The sequence below is a fragment of the Anopheles coustani genome, chromosome 3 (assembly GCF_943734705.1).
Source record: "Anopheles coustani chromosome 3, idAnoCousDA_361_x.2, whole genome shotgun sequence".
In the NCBI taxonomy this organism is placed as follows: domain Eukaryota; kingdom Metazoa; phylum Arthropoda; class Insecta; order Diptera; family Culicidae; genus Anopheles; species Anopheles coustani.
Genome location: NC_071288.1, coordinates 10,090,733 through 10,109,262, shown reverse-complemented (window position 1 = coordinate 10,109,262; position 18,530 = coordinate 10,090,733). Strand labels below are relative to the sequence as shown.

Below are 18,530 nucleotides of genomic sequence, written 5' to 3'. Positions count from 1 at the left end.
GCACTTCACCGGAGTTCCAATTCACAGTCATTCGTTCGGTGTCTCAAGTGCCAGCTGCACGTATCAACGCCACTCCGAAGGATAAAAACAAAACAGCTGTAATTTTCACTTCTTTACCAAATATCTACTGGTCGATTTTTGTGCGTCACGATGGGTAATAAGTCATCGCTACTGCTGCGCGAGGAAGAAATAGCACAAATTCACGAGGAGACCGGATGTAAGTGCAAAGCAAGAAGGGAAAATGTTGTTCTTTCGTGTCATCGCTACACTGCAAACATTCATGCATTAGTTGGACAACCTTGAACTTAATCGCAATAGATCCTCTTGCAATCCAGCTGTCGGAGTTGAGCAAGGGGTAAAGAGAAAACGAGATGTTCATTCTTTCCGATTCAATACGTAGAACTAGAGCATGGTTGACTTAAATTGGTGTTTTCTCCTGTTTATCTACTTTACGTTCGTTTGTCCAAGTGCCCGTAATTAAACACGACCACTGATAAGAGCGCTAGGTTGAGGGTGGTACAAGGTGCAAGCATTGGAAACTTGATGTTTAGGTGCGCACGTTAGCAACACAGGACTCCTGGGGCAAAGACAGGGGGGCCAGACTTTGGTGTAGAGATAATTAAAAAGCCCCCTTGAATTTACCGCGACTAATGAACAGACGACGTCAATGAAAAGACGGCGCGTGTTGGAACATAAATCTAAGTAAAAAGTGTAAACGTGACTTTGAAGGTTTTCCCTTTATTTGTTTTATTTAATTACCATTCTTTCGAATTGAAATTTCTATGTTGCTGGTCGTGCTGGCAATTGATAGACATGCTATAATATTTTTCTCATTTTTTACTCCGAACAGTCACACCAAACCAAATTGAACGTCTCTACTCCCGTTTCACGTCGCTGGACCGTAATGACTGTGGAACACTATCGCGTGAAGATTTTCTGCGCATTCCGGAGCTTGCCATTAATCCCCTATGCGAAAGAATTGTCCATTCGTTCTTTGCCGATAGCAGCGACGACCGGGTTAATTTCCGCCAGTTCACTCGCGTCCTCGCACATTTCCGCCCAATCAAACCGAACAAGGAGAACAAGCTGAACAGTCGCGAGGCCAAGCTACGATTTGCATTCAGGATGTACGATCTGGACGACGATGAAACGATCTCGCGCGACGAGCTGCTGAACATTTTGCAAATGATGGTGGGTGCGAACATTAGCCAGGATCAGCTAAACAGCATCGCAGAGCGTACGATTGTGGAAGCGGACACAGTCGGTGGTGGCAAGATTTCGTTCGACGACTTTTGCCGAGCGTTAGAGCGCACCGAGGTCGAACAGAAGATGTCTATTCGCTTCCTTAACTAAGGGTAAAGAGCGAGAATCCTTTTGGGGTGTATTTTTGTTTTTGATCAACAATTTGTTTATTCCAAACCAACAGTTAGGAACGGATGCACACAAAATTTGGTGCTACTTTCCACGATCCTCGTGTAGATACTAATTAGTTAGAGAATCATTTCTCAAGGCGCACAACTTATCTATTCTATTGGTGGATAACACTATCAACATCGTTCTAATTTGAATGCTGGGAATGCATCTATTGCTGTAAATAGGTAGTAAGAATGGTTAATAAAAGAATGATTGACCCGTAAATAAGAAAATTGAATTTATTGAATATTAAACAATTGCTTAATATGATTTCCAAAGCATCCACCCCAGTCAAATTAGCCTTAGCTTTTTCATTGACACGTGTTTTTTTTATTTGTTAACACTGATAGTTATACTTTACATGTTTCAAACCTTTTTGCAAGCTACTTAAACAATATAATTTTATATTTGATTAGGCTACGAGTGCAAGCCAGACATACTATTGTGTTTAATACAAATCATAAACTTCTCATAAATTCCTGCCTACATCCAATCAAGAATAAAAATAAATCGAATTGATCATATGATATAAATTGTGGTTAGTACGAATTCAACCGCTACTCCTGCTGTCGTTCTTACTGCTGATGTAACCGAGAAACGTGTAGCTATCATCCTGGGAGAGATACGATCGATCGAGCTTCTTCATCTGTTGCGGGGAGAATCCAATTTAAAGTTTGATTGAACCTCATCAACGAGGCGCCTTCCTTCAGCCACCTCCCTTCTTCGGCTCCGAAACGTCATCTATGCACTGTTTTATTGCCACAGCTTTACGTGGTCGACGATACGGCTAATTTCTTCAAATGTTCCATGAACACTTGCAACGAAACATCATCCGTAAGCACGGGGGCTCCTCCATCCTAGGTAAGAACATAGATTGATTGATTAAATAAGAAGAAATAAAGAGACGATAAGATAACAGAATGAATCGATAAAGTTGTTCGCAGAAAGTGCTGAAGCTGTTCATATCAAATGTTATAAGATTTTATTGAAACGGCGTGATGTTAATGTTTACCATTTTTTTTTACAGAATATCCCATTAAGAAAAAAATCAAACAAAATAAACCGAAACAAAACAAAGTATTAATAAATTAATTAGCATATATTCTTTATGTTGAATTTAACATTAAGGTGGTTTGTCTAAAAAATGCACCATCGAGTTTATCCTGCAAGTCTTTTTTTTTGTCGAACTCCCGGAAATTGTGATGGAGAAGTAGTGTTAGATACAAATGTGTTTCCCATGAATCGATGTTATTTAACAAGTGTAGTCCAGAAGTCGGTGAAGATTCGAGCGATCATTGCAATACGTCAAATAGTAATAGTTATAATATAGAATTTTATACATTTTTATAACTACCAATTCCCGTATCATGTGATGATTATTTGATTGATTCATTAATGAGGTTTGTCCATACATTTTAAGTGCGTGAACCATGTTAAATGAAATTTTGTGCAACCCAAAACCATAGAACCCGTTTCATTGCCAGAACCACCAGTAAAGTATAAAGTAAAAGGATAAAATATCTACCGCACTCGGAACCGGCATCTGCGCCAAGGAACGAAGCATTTTAAACAATGAGACAGGTTTTTCGATTGAGAATCGTCCGTGAAAACAGTATCGTGGGTCATTTTATGTTGCCGCCGGGCACACGTTGTTTATGGGGCGGTTGGGGGCAACGATTGTGCGGTAATAGAGTGTATAATGTTTGGGATGTATCGTCAATGCACGAAAAGAATACAACCACAAAACATCCAAACACATCAAATCGAAACACACAGGGAAAATGGGGTAAAAAAAGACGAAAGTAATTAAATAAAAACATCGTAAAAATTCAAATGTCGCTGAAGAATATGCGAGGGGAACATTGAACAACCACCAACAGGGCGACACTTACCTGACCGTAGGCATACATGTTGTTGTGGGTTTGCGAAGGGTTAACCTTGGAAAGCAGGAAGCGCGCCTGCGAACCACCCTGCTCCGTGTCGATGTAGCGCGGCATCGGGAATCGCGTCTGTAGGATCTCTTGCGCATCGTCCACCGGGGCTTGCAGGAGCTCCTTGAAGTTCTGATACTCTGGCATGTCCTGGTACTTGTCCTTGCGCCACTGCGCTATCGTCTCACCGTGGAAGATGAGAATCTGGAAGAACGTGTCCATCAGCAGGATACGATCCGGCTGAATGGAGGAAGTGTCCAGCAGAACCGGTTCGGGTGGCCCATTGAACGAGTACGAGTAGAGGATCGGTTGGATCATGATTAGGGACTGTGTAAGATCCTCGCGCATCAGCATGTGCCGGTAGAAGGTTGTCTCGTCCGGACTGTTGTTGAACACTTGCAGGAATTGCGATCGACGCAAGTGATACATGAACTGCGGGAAGAGTGAGAAGTTTTCCGCCAGGCGGAAACTGTTAGGATCGTCCTTGCCGTACTCGCCGAACTTTTGACAAAGACGAATCAACTGGCGATCGACCCAACGCAACGTGTCCGGTCCTTCGTCAGACTCGGCCCGGTACACGACCATGCGTGACATAAGGACGGCCGCAGCCTCTTGATCGAAACCGGCGCTAATCATGTGCAGATTAGCCGTCGCGTCCGCCCAGCTGCGCGCAACGGTAGTTACACGGATGCGCCGCTGTCCGCTGGAATGCTGGTATTGCGTTATGAACTGCAGGCATCCACGACCACCCTGCGGTATCGGGGCGGCATGTTGATTCGCTACCTCGAAGAAGAAGGCCATGGTCGTATTCGGGCTCATGGTGCACAGCTTCCACTGGACAGTGTTGCCCATGCCGATCTCCGTGTCCGACACTGCTGCATTCTTGACATTCAGCGAAACGCATGACCCAATGCCGCCCTCGATTTTGAGTTCACGCGAACACTTAATCTCTAGCGTGCCGTTGAATGCCATTTTCAGCTCATTTTTCTGGTCCGCCGCGAAAACGCGCTGGTATGTTTGCTTAAACAACGATGAATTGAAAGAATCGCCCATCACCATGTGGCCCCCAGTCGAATTACAGCACTGTTTCATCTCCATCAAACCCGTTTGGTCGAGCGCACACGAGTATATGTCGATGCAGTGACCGTTTGTGGCCGTGCGGAATGCGAGACCCTCGTAGTGTTTGATTGCTTTCTTCATGAACTTAGCATTATCCTTCTGGATGTCGTGGTGAGAACGGATCGGATGCTTCAGCTCATCGTCCACCACCTGACCGGGACCCTGCGAGCACGGTCCACCGACGAACAGCATAATACGGGCCCCGGTGTTAGGGTAAGTGCATTCCAGTAGACCCACGGCAATCGAGAGGGCGGCTCCTGTCGATCGGAGGTACCGTTTTCCCTGCGGTACCGGCCACGGGTCGCGCTGCAACTCTCCAAGCAGGTCAGTGAGCGCCATGTCGCACTTGTGAAGGGGCTGAAGGAACCGATTCGCGGGAGGAGCAGGAGGTACTCCACCGCGCATCGCCTGCTGTTGCTGTTGCTGTGCCGCTTGCTGCGGTCCAGGACCACGGCCAATGCCCAACATGTCCTGAATCTGCTTGGCGTTCAAATCCTTAGTTCCACGAAACACGTAGCTTTTCGAGCAACCTTCAGTGCCGAGCTCGTGCACCTGTACCATCTTTCCGAATGTTATCAACCCTACGAGGGCGTTGGCCGGCAGCAAGCTCAATGACATCTGCAGCGAATCCTTGAGTGCGCCTAGTTCCTCTTCGTCCATGCAGGTATCTACGACGAACAGGAATACAGGTGGCATGCATGGAGCGCGAGTGATGGTGTACTCAATTGTGCTGAATCCGGCAATCAGCTCCGCCGGTTGATGCGCTTCTGAGATGGCAGCATACTGCGGCGGAAATGGGTTGCGCTGGAAGCAAAAGTTGCACACCCACAACTTGGCCCGGTAGTCTACTTGGCAGAGGGGATTCAGTATCGCCCGACACGTCGCCCGGGTACATACCACCGGATCGTACAGAACCGGAGGAAGTTCGGGACGTTCCTTCAGTGGCTGGTAGAGACAGCCGAGAGGAACGACCAGACGGGTCGAGTCAATACGGCTCGAAGGCCACACATTCCACGTAAAACGAATTCCATCGCGGTCTTCATTTTGCTGAATAAACTCCTCGTACGTAGTCATTGTGCCAGGTCTGCAAAGGGGAGTGATGATATAAATCAGCTTGCCACCATACGACAAGTATGGTCGTCAAGAGCTTACCTTTTAGTGGTCGATCAAATCGAACACACTCGACACTATTTTACGTAAAAACCACCAGAATACGAATTGTAGTTTCACTAATAAAGCATGATAAAAACTTGCTAATTTTCAGATGTGCTTGGACAGCCAGCTCAATGGATTTCGATTAAACACGTATCAAAATCGGCCTTGGTTTGTCAAAATGAACACGTCACTTCGCCCCATTTTTTCGCCAGCTGTCATTGGAACAAGAATTGAACATTTATGAAGGGTTATTTTCTGCAAAATTCTTGTGAAATATGTATGTATTTGTAACAAAAACTTCCAATGAGGAAAAAGAAAACGAATTTTTGCATACAGTTTTAGAAACATATGCCTTATTTCACAATTACAATCATTCTGTATTCGCTCGATAACGTATCGGAACATGATTTTAAATTTTCCGGAACGTATCGGACTCATGACTCTTCCGACTTGGCCAAAAATTGCTACAAAGCAGCTTGTCACTATTACTATTTTTATTTTCTCATTAGACGTAGTTATTTCTTAATTTATGTGAAATCAACGAAGCTTGTTAAAATGTGTGCTTCAAAATATGCTTAAAATTATTTGTCAGTTTTAATCAACCGCGTTGAAACGGTGATAAGTCAATGAACGAGTATTAAAATATTTATACCTAAATGTCAAAGTGGCCTCGTGTTTTGTCATGAAACGATATATGGCTTTACCTTTGCCTCTTCGACGTTCATTGCAACGTATCATCTTGGTTCGTAGATGAAAGTTTCTGCGAGCTAAGTTAGTCCAGTTGAACGTAGAAAGCAGACGAAAGTGTAAAAATCGTATCGCGCAAGCATCGTTCTCAAGTGTGACCTTTGAATGGGAGTGCAGCAGGGTGTGTGTTAATGCGTCAATTGAATCGAGCAGTGTGCTGGCTGGTCGGTGGTGAAAAAGCTGCTTTCCTCCGGAAAAGCGGTCAGGAGGAAGAAGCAGCAGCCACCATCGGGCACCAGCTGTGTGAAAAAAGCGCCTTATTAGGCAGATAGCCTCCAGAAGGCAGTGAATCCGCATCACTCCTCCAGCCCAACTGTGGCCCATAAGTTTGTGATTATTCTGTTGTCCCGTGATCTGTAGGCACGGCAGCATTCGTCATCAGTATATTTATCAGTAACGCGTCGTGGTCAAAATCTACAACGCATTTTACGTCGATTGTTTCTTCACCTTCACTTTGGTGTCGCCGCGGCCTCATAATCGTGATTTCGACGTACCCACTCGACCCCGCCGTGTGTACCCATCCGTCCGCCCGTCCGTCTTCTTCGTCTGCGACGTTTCCTTTCCGTTACTCATCGCCACACCACACACTCGAAGATCGATCCCGTTTTACGAAGAAAAAAACCATCAAACGCATACGACTGTCACCGCTGAAAGAGAAAGAGCCAATCATAGTGACCGCGTCGCTACACAAGGCTCAGGTAATAGGCAGTAAGAAAGAGATGACTGGCATGGACGTAGGCGAAAATAAATAACACCATGAATGAATAACTGCTGCAGAAGGCACACCAGCGAGCGAGCGAGTCGTCTTCGCGAACGTGTTTACACGGAGTTGCCTAGGTTCTTAAATTAAATAGATTTTCCTATTTGCCAACATTTCAACAATCACATCGCTTCCCAGCCATTCGGAGCCGTTTGAGTATGTCTCATTCGATGGATTTTGCTGCAGCGCGGTGAAACTAAACCAAATGTTTCTGGGTGATTAGGGAACCGATCGTACTTGGGTGGTGTAAAATCTGCATTTTGTTTCATCATCGCTACCTCGGTTCGTCAGTTAAAGTGTGTTCGTTCGGCAACCACGAATTGTTTACCTATCTCGTGCATATTGCTCTGCAAGTTGTTCGTTTCGTGAGTGATAGAAACAAGTCTAGCCGCGGAAAGTGTCAACTAATAACTGTGACCAGTCGTTAGACAACCGTGTTGCCACCGTGCGTTTTCTAGCTTGCTTGGACGATCATGGAACAAAGATATACTTATCAAACATCACTTTTGTTCGAACGCTTTCGTTGACGCGGTCAAAGTCGTCCTGGCAATACGATTCGGGAATAGCTGCTGCCGCAAAGTCATTGGCAGTGCTTATTGAGGTACAATAACGGCCTTAAGAAGTTAATCCACCGCTTGCACTCGTACGACGAAAAGGTTTCATTCCTGTTCGACTGATAGCCTTTCGCATCCAGGAGATAAGATTCACCGGCAAAATGTGGACCCCTTCCTATGATATTATCGTCGAAACGTTGACCGGGTCGGAGTTCGAGGTGACGGTCAACGATCGGGACACGGTCGGTTATCTCAAGGCAGAGATCCAAAAATATGAAGGTACGTAAAAGATCCAGATATTGTGTGAAATAACCTTGTTTTTTTTACAGTTTCCAGTCGGACATGAAAATAGATTACTGCATGCAGCAGGTCTTTCACTCAAAGTATATTTGAGGTAGAATTGTGCATATGGGTCACTTTTGAAATATTCTAGTTACGGCGCAGTTTAGCAAAAGCAAAAGAGGCTGAAGAAAACGATTGTTATTGTTTTCTAAAAAAAATGTTTAATTTTGGATGTCTCATATTTCCGGTGTGATCATTGAGATAGAGCACCATGGATCGATGCAGGAATATATTGTCAACAAACGTTCCGGAATAGATCACTATCACTATTATCGCACTTGCACTTGGCTTTGCAAAGAATTATACCCACGCATATGCCTCCCCAACAGGCCGCTGTCTGCGTGGCGCCATTCCTTCCTGTATGTTCAGCTGTCCACGAATGCGTCACGTGCACATTTTGCCGCGTGTCACCTCATTTCCGATGCACTGATATTAGCGCTGAACAACACACTGGTAATTCGTGACGGACAGAGCAAGTGTGAACTGCAGGGGCAGGATGGAGGAATAAACTTCTGGATGTTTCGTGCCTCAAGTTGTATCGTTAGGCGTTGATTCTTATCGGCGCATTGTGAGTGTACCAATAGGATTTGTGTGTCAAGTATAGATGCACCTCTGGCAACAGTTCGCAATGGCGATGGTCATGTAAAGTAACCGACAAAAGTCACCGGTCCCAGAAACGGTGCAATCGAGATCGAACCAGTAATTTATTAACTTTATTTTGTCTCACGGACTGTCACTATGATTAAGGCGATTTTGATTGATGAGCAATCGATTCCAAACATTGGGAAAATTGGGATGTTGGGAAAATTCTCAGGTAGAGTATTTTTGGTTTGATTTGATCTGAAATTGGACGGTTGCTTTACAATCCAAATTCAGACAAACTAGAGTATTAAGTCACCTAACCGATTTTCCGTTCATGGCACAATGGAAGCGTTTTTAAGCGGTTCTTATCGCAACTGATAGATTTTAAATGTCTGTTTGAAATCGCGTGTGTCCCATTATCCTAACATTACTTAAGCGCTAATATTGGCCTAGTTTTTGTCCCCGCCAAGATTGCACATTCGCCAGCTACCTCATAAGCAGATGGAAAGATTCCTGTTAGCTTCGATTTTAAGAAGACCGATGACGCCTATGATTTATCACCAGTCTTCTTTTTTCTGTTTTGGGGAGTTTTGCTATTTTTGGTGCTTCCCTGGTTGGCATACGTGAGTTACTTAATCGGACACTTGCTGGCGTAGTGCCTCGTCATCATGGCCATCGTTCATCTTTGAACACAGGATCGTTTGGACTATGGAAATTAGATCAATGGCTGATAGCATTGGTCGCTAGGGGTGTTTGGATGGATGCGTTATCAAACTTTGTAAATCAAGTCTTCCTTGGGTGCGAGACACAAATCCCTATCAAACTGCTAGGTGTTTGTGAGGCACCGCACATGATTGTTTTATCGTTTGGTAAACTTTCTTGTCTAGTAGCGTCTGTTGATAAAGCAACTGTATATCAATACAGCCTTTATTTACTTGGATGCCCTTGCGAAGGCCAGGTATTCGGCATACCTTCAAGATAAATAGATGCCCCATAGCCACGGGGAGTTATACTGCTTTTCGGATCGGCAAGCTCGACGCCGTATGATATGGGGGTAGGTGGGATTATCCTATACTTTGAGAAAAGAAGAACGGTTTAAAATAATGCTGCAAAATCCCGAAGCTATTTTTAGTCGAATCTGCTCGGTCATATGGCACTTGGTGTGCGGCCCCGACGCCGGCGCACACGCCGGGTGTGATTGTGCATTATTGTTAGTATATGTTGCGCTCATATGGGGTGTTTTCAAGGCATTGACTAAAGGGAAGGCAAGGGGCGGTGGCTATTTTGTTGATTGATTATTTTTAAAAAGTCTTGATATGTATGTTTTTTAATAATGATAATATTTCTATAGTAACTTTTCATCAATCCTTCCCATCTCTTCTCGCACAGGCATTCCGGTTAGCCAGCAGCATCTGCTCTACAAGCACAAGGAGTTAAGCGATGCAATGGAGATGAAGGATATTCCACTGGTAAAGGGCTCCCGCGTCAAGCTGGTGCTCGGTATGAAGGGAGGGCCGATCTCCTCCAAGCGGCTCTTCACCATCTCATCCGACTACGACAACTGGCTCGATATGAGTGATGTTTTCTCAGGGTAGGTACCAAAGCACTCCGGGCCTTCTTCTGATTGTATTGGAACACACTTCGGTAATTCTTTTGTTATAACTCGAGCCGGAGTCTTTCACCCAGGAAGTGGAAGCTTTTCTTCCTCCCGATTGCTCGACTTTCGTTCATTATGTCAATAACCATCCTGTTATGTCCATCATTTATCGACAAACGATTCGATAGAGTCACCATAATCCCCAACCAGCATGGCGCTTTTTATTTTTGGTTCTTGCTGCAACCTTTCCAAGAGAGGTTAGTTAAGGGCGTGTCCGTACCACGTGTGAAACTTCTGGGGTCGGCCGAAGATGCACAGTAGCGCCGTGATGGATTGGCATATGCACCGTCCGTCGGATGTGCAACGGATAGCGAAGGATACAGTACGGGGGAAAAATGGTTGCCACCACGACGGTGTTGGCGGCGAGTTGGGAGAACTATTTTTAACTACTTTCGTGATTTCTAAATCACGCGACTGATGTCGTGATGGTTGCCGCTTGCCGTTGCCCTCATCAGCCGCGAGACGATGGTGTCTGCTTCGTCGTTTGTGGAAGCGTGTGGAAAATGTACGGTCAGTAGTACGTTCTTGTACATGAGACGAATAGGAAAATATGAACCTTGGTAGATAGATACAACACATAGCATTTGTGAATCATAAAGTGGTTTTTGTTTTACAAGTTCGATTAGAATCTCATGGTAACGCCGGATACCTTCTGTACGCCCAACTCAATTAAGAACCGGATTTGGAAGTTTATAAAATCAACAGTAACGTAATCGGTGCTTTTTTTATATGTAGCGACGATCTGATCAATCTACAAAGTCCAGGACTGAAACTACTTCTTTATAAGGATAACAAAAAGAATGTACACCGGCTGATGAAAGTTCGAGCGGAAAAAGCCGGCGATGGCATGAAGGGAAGTTCCTTGTCACGGTCGGTAATCGGCAGCGGTGCTTCTGGACAAAGCTCCGGTCATTGCTCAAACCAGAAGGAGCGTGAAGCGGCTATTATGAAACAGGTACGTATGTTTGTCCAATTCCTTATCCTTAGGTTAGTTTTAACCGATTTTTCTCGTTTATTACGTTGCAGAAAATGGATCAAATCAAAGCCAGATTAAGCTTAAAAAAGAAAAGACTGGGAGCAGCACAGGGCGAAAACAGCAGACATATGGTTGGTGAGGAGGACGGCGAGGAAAGCAACTCTGGTCGTGGGGCACAGAAGGCCACGGAGGACCTTTTGTCAGAAGAATGCCGTCACGAAAGTGAAGTCAAGCTGGCTCGTAGCCAGGGACAGTATCGACACAAGAAACGTCACCATCACCACCATCAGCATTATCATCAACATCAGCCGCAACACGAGACTGTGATCAAAGAGGAAAAGACACCGATCGGCTATAGGCCGGGAGCGAGCGGTGGCTCGGCGAGGGGAACACTGGGAGGGGGTGGTGCCGCGGCAATGGTGGTCACCGGTGGCCACAACACGCCGATGGTCGGTGCTATCGGATCGATTTTGCCAACAGCGGCCGCCACTACCACCGCAAGCGGGTCCCACAGGAAGTCTATGCCAGCTGTGATTGACATCGATCGGCAAGAGCAGGAACCGGCAGCGGCCCCTTTTAGCTATGGTTTGGTAAATGTACTGCACGGTAGTGCGACGGCGACGGCAACTCGTACGCTTGAATTGGAAAAGCGCTCACAAATCCGCGAGCACCTCCAGCGTAACCGCTCGTTCAAGACGATAAGTGCGAAGAATCTGGATTTTAGTCGCGATTGCACGGCGCATATGAGTGGCGTAGGTGGAGGTGGTGGACACAGTGGCTCAGCCGGCCTTGAGCGTTCGCTGTCGTTCCATTCGAACGGGATTTTGAACCGTATGAACTCGGAAACAACGCTCGATGGTGGTAGCAGTATTCGACGGTGCACCAACCTCGGACATACCCGCGGAACCGGCATCGGGCAGTCCCGGATAGGGTCGAGCGCAGGTGGTTGCACCACTACGCAGTCACTTCATCAGTTGAATGAGAAGGTGTCGTCCGCGTCGCTTCACGATCTGATCGAACTCCTCAAGTACACTCACTCCAAACAGCAGCGCACCATCTCGAACGATTCACTCAATAAACTGGTGCTGAACTACTCGAAGAAGGTGTACATGCCTCATTTGTACCATCATGGGACCGGAGCGGCTGGCGGCATGAAGAAATCCCTTCCGGACATCAATCCTTCGCTTAATAACATTGACGAGTATCTGCCAAATTTGGACGTCGATAACAAGCAAACCGTAGCGGCCAATACCGGTGTCGGAGGAGAAGGAAGAGGAGCAATTCCTAAAGGGTTGGAGGCTCGTTGTCGCGAAGAAGAAGGAGGAGAGATTACCTACAAGAATGCTGGTGGAATGGACAAAACGTACCGAACGCTTTGCAAGTCGATTTCTGATGGTAAGTCGGATGTGAATTATTATTTTGGCTTTACAGTGCAGAATTCGGATTCCTTTTTTTTCTATAATTTCATTTAAAAAACATCAGGAAACCCGAATAGCACTCCAAATTTATCCATCTTGTACACCTTTTCTCTTATCATTCTAATGTACTTTCATTTTCATTTCTTCGCAATGACGTTTCCAAAACACACTTACAGACAATAGCGTCTACGAGCTTCCAAAGCTACTTGTGCGTGAGGACTCCCCGGTGGAGTCTTTTCTCGGTTCCTATTCCCAGTTGGAAACCGTTGCCCTGCGTGGTGATTCGCCGAAGAACAACTTCACCTCCACGACCAGTCTGCAGGAAGTTGGCGGTCGTGGTGGTGGAATGCTCGACGATCCTGAAACTACTACCGCAACCGTGACCGAAAGCTTGCTTGAGCTGCGACCGATCGTAACGAAAACGCCCGCTTCGCTCGTTGGTGAAGCGAAGCGAGCGTCCGAATCGCTGCTTCAGCTGGCACAAATCGCGGCTGAAAGTGTGAAAGCAAGTAGCGTCACGCCACCGGCAGCCGCGGCCGCTGTCAACGATATTTCACCCCAAACCCAGACAAGAGGAAAGTTGTTCGGGAGTAGCGGAAGCCTTACGGCCGGATGTGAAAGTGCCACCGTCTCGCTGGAAGCAGGTGGAGTTGTGCGAGACGGGAATACACAGTCTTCTATCGCTTCCTCGTGGTGTCACCACTGGAACCATCAGCAACAACAGGATAACCCATTCCTGTGGAATCTACAACAAGTGTCTTGTAGCCATCCGCAACATCACCGTTCCGATCTGGGGATTAACGAGCTTGAGTTGAAGTTTGTCCACACACACTCAAAGGATCGGGTGGCGGGTGACGAATCGAATGGCAATGTGATAAAGCTACCGGCTATACCGAATCTGGAAATCAACACCAGCTGGTTGTCGTCCGGTGGTTGGGATTCGTTGCGGTTCGGCAGAGAAGATGAGGACGCCGATGACGAAGCGCTTGATGAGGAAGAAGTCGGTGGTGAGGTGAACGAGCACGAGGATGATGAGGAGGTTGACGGAGGCATAGATGGAGGGGTGCTCCCGGAGGAGGAAGATCAGGAGCGTGTCCAGACATCGTCCTCCTGTTCGTCGATACAAAGACCCCATCGGGCCACTTCAAACTCAACCAGCTTCATCCACAGCAATCTATCGATCTCTTCGGACGAAGATGATTTGCTCAATGTTGCCCATGAGTTGGGCGGTGGTGGTGGCACTATGAGTGGCGGTACGGCCAGCGCAGGAAGTAATTGTGGTGCGTACAAAGCGGGCGGCAACAAGTCGAAATCGATCGATCTGAACGAATTTCGCAAGGCATTTGGTAGCAGCCCAACGTTGTTGAACGGATTTGCGGCGGGAGTAGGCACTAGTTGTACACGGCTCGTACCTCAGCTGTCGCGCCTCGAGACAATCCCGTCACAGTACCGCCGGGGCTATACGAACCTCAACGATGCTTGCCTGTCGAGCTCGACATCGGAGCTGGAGTGCGTAAGCAATGGGGCGGCCAAGAAAAAGCATCCCCTCGCTAGCGGTGGCTTACTTCCACCGGAGGACGATCGAAGCGTTTTGTCCGCCCTCTTAAAGTATCGCAAAAATGGCAACATTCCGTATGTGCGTAGTAACGAAAATCTGAATCGCTACAAAGTATCGCTGAACGGGACGATGGCACCATCAGGTGGCGCACGTCGACGGAGTGGTGATAGTAGTACTGAAGCTCTCGGAACAGGTGGTGGTGATGCTCTTTACCTGCGGCAACAACGGCAACAAACGGCCGCCGGAGGTAGTGCAGCCACCGGTAGACATCTTCCCGGAATACGAGACCATCTTGCGAGCATTGCTGACTCGGAGCTGAGTGATTCATTTGCAAGTGGCAGCAACAACAGTAGTCACAATAATAGTGTGGGTTCGAACATGACCGAAGACGATGAGATTAACGGGCAACCGACAAACCGTTGTTTTACGATGGACAGTGACTTTGAGTGCCGCTTTTCGAGGTTAAGTTGTTGCTCCGGCACTACGCCTGGTGGAGAAGCAGCAAAAACCGTGTCCCCTGGTGGTGCACCAGCAGGGAACGGATACCACCACAGTCGTCAACACCAGCATCAGCAACATGCGTCGCCTGGACTTTCCGTGATTGGTGGTGGAGTACGGACGGCAAATTCGACCTCTTCGAACGGTGGTGAACGGAATCATCGGTTGGTGTTTGGCGACGAAGGGCGGTCCTCGATGCCGCGACTGTCTGGTGCGGATGGAGGAACCGCTAGCACATCGACCACCACCACCCCTATGCGACCGTCGGACTACTATTTCCCTTCGGACGAAAGCTTGTTCAACATGGATTCGTTCTTTGATGATTTCGTCGAGATCGATACGAGCGACATCTTCGACAGCACCGAGTTCATTAACATTAACGCGCCGGGCGTGGGTGGACGCAAGACTGGATCGCAAGGTGGTAGTCTTCTGCTGCCCGACATTCATGCCCAACAGCAGCAGCAGCAGCCGCAGCAGCAGCAGCAGCATCACCACATGGGCGAGCAACGGCAACAAAAATCACCGTTCTCCTCTTCGTCGTCTCAATACCTTTACTTCCAGTCGAAAGACCAACGGATGCAAGGACAGCAGCAGCGACGTGTTCTGCACACACCACCGCCTGGCTTTCGAGGAAACAACTATGAAGATCAGATACTGAAATGCTCCACCCGTTACGCATTCATGCATGCTGGAGGCGCTGGCGATTATGGGGACGATGATGACGATGACGAGGATGACGTCGACGATGACGACGAAGAGGACGAGGAGGAGGAAGAGGATGGCATTGCTTCCATCATTCAGCATATCGATCGCGAGCAACTGTGCGACGAACCACGGCGGCGATCCGCAGCTACCGCGGTCGCTGATGCAATGTCTTCTTCCGCCATCAGAGTACACAGCAGTGGAAAGCGTCATTCTGCTTCATCCGAGCGGCTTCTACGGCTCCAAAATTCTTATCATCCACCGCATTCGAACCATTCGCAATCGGCTATGTTGACCCTGCCCGCGTCACTTTCTGGTGAGTCCCAAACGCCAGGTTCTTCAGCGACGACGACGACGACAACGACGGCAGCCGTTTTGGAACCAGAAAAACAGAAAAAACTCCGTTGTGCGCAGTGTAATAAGAAGCTCGGTATGGTGATGATCATGAAGTGTCACTGCGAGAAAGTTTTTTGTGCACAACATCGGTACGCCGAGGCTCACAACTGTTCGTACGATTTCCGGCTCGAAGGGCGTAAGGTGCTGGAGAAGAACAACCCACTGGTGGTGGCGGATAAGCTGCCGAAAATCTAAGGACTACTGAATGCGCAGAAATCGTCCTTTTAAAAAGGTGATAACATAATTGATAAGCAGAGGCGATAAGGTACTAAATCGACGAAAAAGTACTAATGTATTTTCATTAAAAAACACTGATAGATTTAGGAACAATTTGACCGAAGAAAGAGCGCGCAAGAACCAATGGTTAGGTACTGGTTTGCTACTAATTTTAGTGTAAGATTGGCCCATATTACAAGTCTGTAAATAGTGACTTTTGAAGAACTCCATGTAATCTTAATGCAAACTGAATCGGTTTTGTTTATTTTAATTGTTAAGAGATATACTTAGCGTTTCTGTAATGTTTAAAAAGGTTTGAATATTTTTCCCTTTCAAATTCACAAGCTAAGTTAGTGATCATCAATTATTAACACATTTGTATGTACACCGGTACACATTTACCTCATTCGCCACACAGTTGGCATTAGGATCTATAACTTACAGCAAAGTTACCAAACTTTCCGGTCTTCGCGATGCGCTTAGCGATAAATGGAATCGTCCATAACAATACAGTTTTTATGCTTTTAAGTTTCCTGTTGAGCGGAAATTTGAGAGCATAGCTGCACCGGGCTGTGCCTTTATATTCGATGATTATTGGATGCCGTATGTAATGAATTTCTGGTTGAAAAGATACGTAACTTTACTAAACAAAACATACTGGGTGAAGATGAGTTCGAAACATTTTTCATCCATTGAAGACAGCTACGGAATCCGATGATAATTTCTTAAATTTTTTGTTAACTTAGTGCTAAGATGGAAAAAGTTATCGACCAAATATTTTAGGACATTTTGGAATGGAAGTAAATAGGCAAAAATTAAAAAAGTTTACGAAAAGTGCAGAGAGAATGAATTAAAACGTCTTCAAACAAATATTCTAATTCAAGGATGTACCTAGGTACAGTCGTACTATGTACGGTAGGGTTACTCTTTATTTATTACAATAATGATCCTTTAAAGAAGGAAAGGGGCATCTGCAGTAGCTAGGGTTTGGGTGCAGTATACCTCCATTATTGAGGTTTAGTACCACATTCAGTTACTTTAAATGCTTTAGCGTTCATAGTAATAAAATGCATTGTTTGGTCCTCTTTTGTTGTATTAAACTTTGCTCATACAAATAGTATGGATGGCGCCTTTGTTTATAATTTTGATATTTGAAAATCTTTTATTTCACAAAATATTTTAATTTAATAAAGTAGTGAAATGGTTTACCACTTACATGTTACATTTGTAAGTTTAGGGGCTTTCACAAGATATGCAAAAAAAGTTACAAAACACAAAAAAAGGTGTAATTAAAGGGTTGGTCTATTCGGACCCGGCTAGTCCTTAGTCAACAGTAATACACTAGGAAATTAGTTTTTTGAAATTATCTTATTTAATAATACGTTTCATAATATACGTCAAGCTTGTTTTCATCTTACTCAGTTCCGTATGTATTATCGACAAGTCACAGCATAATAAGACTAAGAAATTCAAGGAAAACGAAAAAAAAACTAAAAAATATAAAATATGATAAATACGTCATGATATGGAAATAAAAAAAGGAGTCTGGTACAGCAGCGTAGGTTATCAAAACCTATTCCAGCTGTGTGAGAAGGCGGAAAAACTAAAAAATCTAAACATTATTTTAGGTTAGTTTGAAATCCGAAATCTTAACAGTATCGGATTATGGAAATCAACTTTTTTAAAAGCTGTGATTATAATCACCGAGGATACGCTAAATATGTTACTTCTTCTCCAAAGCATTTTATGAAAAAGTGAACATTCTTATGCTATTTTAGTACGAGTTCTAAGTATGAGTCAACATAAAACTGTATTTTTGTTGTCATTGCATCTTTTCGCTTTACGAAGCATTTCTCATAGAGGCAACCAAAACATGTATTGATGAGGAAAATCGATTGAAAGTAAACAAATGCGTTTTTCGCCATATTTTCTTTCCACCCTCACCCTGAATCGTGACCATGTTTGCAACGGCTCACTAAAGGTCTGTCGATGGACGGGTCGGCCAAACGGTTACTACGATCGCTCAGCGTCTCGTTGGCTGGGTAATGGAGTTGTGTTATTTTCAACGCAATACCATAGTAACGGCTGGGGTGTGCACCGACCACATTTTCACACATCATAGACCGTACGGGGCTCCCTATATATCTCACTAGGCCCTCAAAGTATTGCTTTCATGCCTTGCATGCGTTGGCTCTTCAGGACTCGCCGAACCCCGGAAATGTACCCGGGTGGGAAATCAGCGAACACAAGTTTGCATCGCTTATGTACATGAAATCCGAAGTCATAAAAACTTCGGCACGATCCGCAACCGAAGCGGGTAGAAAAGTTCAGTTACCTTCTCGTCGTAGTAACGCGTGCATATTTTTATTGTGAAGCTCCTTGGGAAGGAGGGGTTCCCGATTGGAAATAGTTCGGGAATTTTGGTTCCCCCGGTGGTCGCCTCAAGCCACACATAGTAAAAAACGTGATGTGGGTCGAACGTGTGTGGGGCAAAATTAGAACTGGG

The 18,530-nt window shown here is 45.8% G+C and overlaps 3 protein-coding genes across 3 annotated transcripts; 2 read left to right on the top strand and 1 right to left on the bottom strand.

Moving 5' to 3' along the window:
- Positions 1 to 56: 56 nt before the first annotated feature.
- LOC131271510 (calcineurin B homologous protein 1) lies at positions 57 to 1,622 on the top strand. Its single transcript, XM_058272960.1, has 2 exons — positions 57 to 217; positions 851 to 1,622. The coding sequence occupies exons 1-2, from the start codon at positions 151 to 153 to the stop codon at positions 1,351 to 1,353; spliced, it is 570 nt and encodes a 189-aa protein (XP_058128943.1). The 5' UTR covers positions 57 to 150; the 3' UTR covers positions 1,354 to 1,622.
- A 5-nt stretch (positions 1,623 to 1,627) lies between these two features.
- Positions 1,628 to 5,547, bottom strand: LOC131271501 (protein transport protein Sec23A). The gene is made up of 2 exons (XM_058272950.1): positions 3,306 to 5,547; positions 1,628 to 2,270 (listed from the first exon to the last, which is right to left on the bottom strand). The coding sequence occupies exons 1-2, from the start codon at positions 5,535 to 5,537 to the stop codon at positions 2,181 to 2,183; spliced, it is 2,322 nt and encodes a 773-aa protein (XP_058128933.1). The 5' UTR covers positions 5,538 to 5,547; the 3' UTR covers positions 1,628 to 2,180.
- A 1,890-nt stretch (positions 5,548 to 7,437) lies between these two features.
- Positions 7,438 to 17,239, top strand: LOC131271499 (uncharacterized). Its single transcript, XM_058272948.1, has 5 exons — positions 7,438 to 7,958; positions 9,993 to 10,194; positions 10,996 to 11,215; positions 11,287 to 12,631; positions 12,831 to 17,239. The coding sequence occupies exons 1-5, from the start codon at positions 7,841 to 7,843 to the stop codon at positions 16,001 to 16,003; spliced, it is 5,058 nt and encodes a 1,685-aa protein (XP_058128931.1). The 5' UTR covers positions 7,438 to 7,840; the 3' UTR covers positions 16,004 to 17,239.
- Positions 17,240 to 18,530: the final 1,291 nt, after the last annotated feature.